Source organism: Anopheles ziemanni, chromosome 3 (genome assembly GCF_943734765.1).
Source record: "Anopheles ziemanni chromosome 3, idAnoZiCoDA_A2_x.2, whole genome shotgun sequence".
NCBI classification, from domain to species: domain Eukaryota; kingdom Metazoa; phylum Arthropoda; class Insecta; order Diptera; family Culicidae; genus Anopheles; species Anopheles ziemanni.
In genome coordinates this window covers 52,076,194-52,079,962 of record NC_080706.1, presented here as the reverse complement: position 1 = coordinate 52,079,962, position 3,769 = coordinate 52,076,194, and the positions used below count along the sequence as shown (strand labels likewise).

General features: G+C 43.2%; 1 protein-coding gene across 1 annotated transcript; it reads left to right on the top strand.

Annotated features, from left to right (window-relative positions):
• Positions 1 to 698: 698 nt before the first annotated feature.
• On the top strand, positions 699 to 1,955 carry LOC131284964 (CLIP domain-containing serine protease B10-like). Its single transcript, XM_058313822.1, has 3 exons — positions 699 to 1,225; positions 1,298 to 1,599; positions 1,672 to 1,955. Exons 1-3 carry the CDS (start codon positions 699 to 701, stop codon positions 1,953 to 1,955), a joined length of 1,113 nt encoding a protein of 370 aa, XP_058169805.1.
• The last annotated feature ends 1,814 nt before the right edge of the window (positions 1,956 to 3,769 follow it).

Here is a 3,769-nt window from a genome sequence, read left to right as displayed (position 1 = left end):
AATCCCACACGAAGGCGCCAATTTACATACTTCTTGTTCTAAACTTCCATTTTTCAAATTCTATTAGATTTTTATATGTTGTAAGTAAACTTTCAACTTTTCATTAGTTACAAATTATGAATATGCCATACTCTATGTTTTACAACCAGAATTCATTCATTTATTGACAGATTTCCCCAAATCCCTGGGTTACATTCACTTTGAAAGTTTAAATACTAAATAACTGAAGAATGACATCGTGCAATAATATTTGGGTTTGTTTGTTTGTTCATCCAGTTCATTCGGCCATTCAGTTGGCCGAGTGCCACGAATAAATGCTAAGAGTCATTGGGATTTACATAACTGAAAAAACCGTTTTTACTCATCTGCATATTGATGTCTAATTTCCCGAATTACATTTATTGTTCAATTTGTTACGGGATTTTTATGTGCACTTCGTTTTCAACGTTTTTTTGTTATCAGTTGTATTCCGAATACACAAATTTAACCCCATTGATATGTATATGTGTGCGCCGTTAAAAAACAAACCAAACCCGTTATCATATCAACAACCAACCCGATTACCATGCTATTCGCAGCTTCCACTTACACAAATAGACGGTAACCAGTTTTTTTTATAAACTTGAACGCCTTCTACAGGTCGCCGCTTTGTTTTGGCAGTTCAGTTGATCTTGGTTCTTCTAATCGTCGTGATCATCATGAAGGGTGCGTTTCGGATCGTTGGCCCAGTGTTTGTTTTGCTGCTTTTTTTACTCGGACCCGAACAAGCCGTGAACAGTCAAGATAGTTGTCGAACGCCCGACCATCGAGATGGTATTTGTCAACCGTTGAAACAGTGTGCTAGCATATACAATGAATATTTAGAATCCGACCGGGTGTTGACGCAAGATGAGATCGAATTCCTGCAGCAACTCAAGTGCAAAACGAACGCAGTGACAATCTGCTGCCCGGACGGGGTGACGACTTCGGACAGAAACCTCACCTCCGAACGCGGTAGCTTGCCAGATCCGAAGGAATGGGAGTGTGGCCTGGATACGCTCACCGACGTGATCCTCGCAGGGAATGCTACGGCGCTCGATGAATTTCCCTGGTACGCGCTGTTACAGTACCGATCGAAGAAAGGCACACTGGCGTTCAAATGCGGTGGTTCGCTGATAAACTCTCGTTATGTTCTCACGGCGGCTCACTGCCTTGCGAACAAAAAAATCGACGATGGTGAAACATTGTATGCGAAATCGTGCTTCGTTCGAATTAGCTCCGACCCGTCAAATTTGCTTAGGCTCTTCTTATTTCCCAGGGTTTCTGTGCGGCTCGGAGAGCATAATACCGCCACCGAGAGAGACTGTTTCGGATCGGATTCACTGGAGGAAGATTGTGCGGATCCTCCACAAAACTTTGGCATCGAAGAACAGATAGTGCACCCTGAGTACGATAAAAACGGCAAGTACCAGCATAATGACATCGCGTTAATTCGGCTCGACAAAGACGCCCAAATCAACAACTATGTACAGCCGATATGTTTACCGACGAGCAACTTCATCCCAACAACGCCGAACTCGAAGATCGCGGTTGTCGGATTCGGGCATACTAGACGCCACAGTATGTACTCCTGAAGATAAGCTGTCCCTGTCAATTTCGTTACCTTATGCCTCACTATTTTTCTCTATACAGGACACAGTGTCATCAAACAGAAGGCAATGATGCGTATATACCCCCGAGCGGAATGTGAGAAGAAGTTGACAAAATCAAATTTGACTGCGCAGCAACTTTGTGTCGGCGGTCAATTTGGTCTGGAATCGTGCAGCGGTGACTCCGGTGGGCCACTTATGGTGCGTGAACTCTACTGGATTCAGGAGGGAGTCATTTCGTACCAGTGTTCACTGGATGACTGGCCAGGTATCTATACTAGGGTCTCATCTTACATCGATTGGATCAAGGAAACCATCAGGCGATAAGCACCGATCGAGTAGGGTTGCCTGTATCCTCTAACCATATACAAAGAGTCAGGTTGTGTGCAACAGATTCATTGATTTTTACGCTCTTCAAAACGTATCTTACGACTGTTTATAAGAGAGTGTGTTTTAGATGATGGTAATTTTTGAGTAATAAAATAGCATAGAATTTAGATGTTGATTGAACATGGCTGAAACATTTTCATTCACAATTTAAGTTTTTACTTTTTAATAATCAACCGTCTTAAGTTCGCTGGAACGAATAAACTATAAAACCGCGTCAAGAGTGAACGATTTCATAGAATTGTGCACTGATGCAGAAAACTACACGCAACCATTCGTTGCATTTAGACCCAATCTCATACGTTACAGAAACTACCTGTCCTTTACCGGATGGTTTGGACCACACCCTTTGAGCCATGTTCCGCTTCAAATGGAAAGCATTTGATGCCTGAAAGTTGCAGCAGAAGTATGGTTCTGGCATCAGTTGTGCATCGAACTCTACTGCGAAATTCCCCAGTGTGCCTAGATCAGTGGAGCACATATCAACGCCACCGTTTTATTTTTTCCTACATGTTCATCATCCGAGTAAAACCATTCACCAGCTGACGCAGAAGACCATCGGATGGCTCGTAACACACGGCACAGGTGGGCTACAAGCTTTGTCCCAACCGACTAGTCTGCCAAATCGATTAGAGCGCGTCCGTACGGATCCACTGTTCCACGATTGACGGAATGAGCGCTGCATGGAAGGTAGCTTATGAATTCGTAACTCTTTCTGTCGTGCTTAATAATTCAAAGCGAACCAATTATTTCGACAGATTTTCGGTCGAAGCGATCAACGCATTATTTATAGAACAGCATCTACTCGCAAATTCCCTAAATTTCAGAATTGATCGTAAAACGATGTTAACCTAACACCAACGCTTTTTTTCTGACCAAGTTTGGTTTAAAGGATATTTTTGCTTTTTTCACATTGCGAAATCGGCATTCGGCATTGCCACATTTTCCAATCAGTTTTTGTTCAGCCAACGGATCTGCATAAAATCATACTATATTTTTGTTAACCTCATAAACTCCCTGCAAGATAAAGAATTTTTTTCTAGTAAATCCAATTTCACGTTTTCTGGATTTTATGATATTCTGCTTGTTGAACGTACAATTTCTCGTTTTTATAAGTAAACTTCCCTTTTCATAAAATTAGTTTATCTGTTCAACGACCAGTTTCCCAATCATCAAACAAAGCAAACAACACACTCTTCTTGCGATACGTTTCCTCTATACAGCAATGGTGGGAACAAATGGTCTCCTTCGTTCAATTGTAAGCTCCTGAAGCGCAGTGATCTATTGCATTGCGACAGATCGTGAGGTGAATGTTCAAAAGCAGTTCCTCAAAATCACCAGGTATTGAGCATTAGTAAATTGACATAAATGATGGTGTGCGAATCGTGCGACCGGAACTCGGGCACCGTCTGCACGGCCCACTTCCAGACTCGTGTTCCCAGTGCGACGGCTTATAGCGTTAGTTTCTTTTAACGTCAATGGCAACGCGTCGGCAGTAACCGATACCGTTTCGGTGAGTCGTTGTGATTCGTCGCCGTTGCCATCGAGTTCGTTGCCTGCACTGGAACTTCCTGCAACGACCCGGGAACCTCCGGAGCGAAAAAAAAAACGCTGTTGGATGAAAAACGGCAAATCAGATTCGCCACGTTACGTGTATCGCAGTTGTCGGCGAATGTGATTCCGGTCTTGTGCTGGCCGACGGAGGAGACTGTGTATCTTTTATTTCGATCCCTGGCAGTCGGGAACGTGCATAC

Excerpts from the sequence above, each read along its gene's own strand:
- LOC131284964 (XM_058313822.1), top strand. The coding sequence starts at position 699 with ATGAAGGGTGCGTTTCGGATCGTTGGCCCAGTGTTTGTTTTGCTGCTT. Across the intron at positions 1,226-1,297 it reads ATCGACGATGGTGAAACATT|GGTTTCTGTGCGGCTCGGAG; the intron begins GTATGCGAAATC and ends CTTATTTCCCAG. Across the intron at positions 1,600-1,671 it reads CGGGCATACTAGACGCCACA|GACACAGTGTCATCAAACAG; the intron begins GTATGTACTCCT and ends TTCTCTATACAG.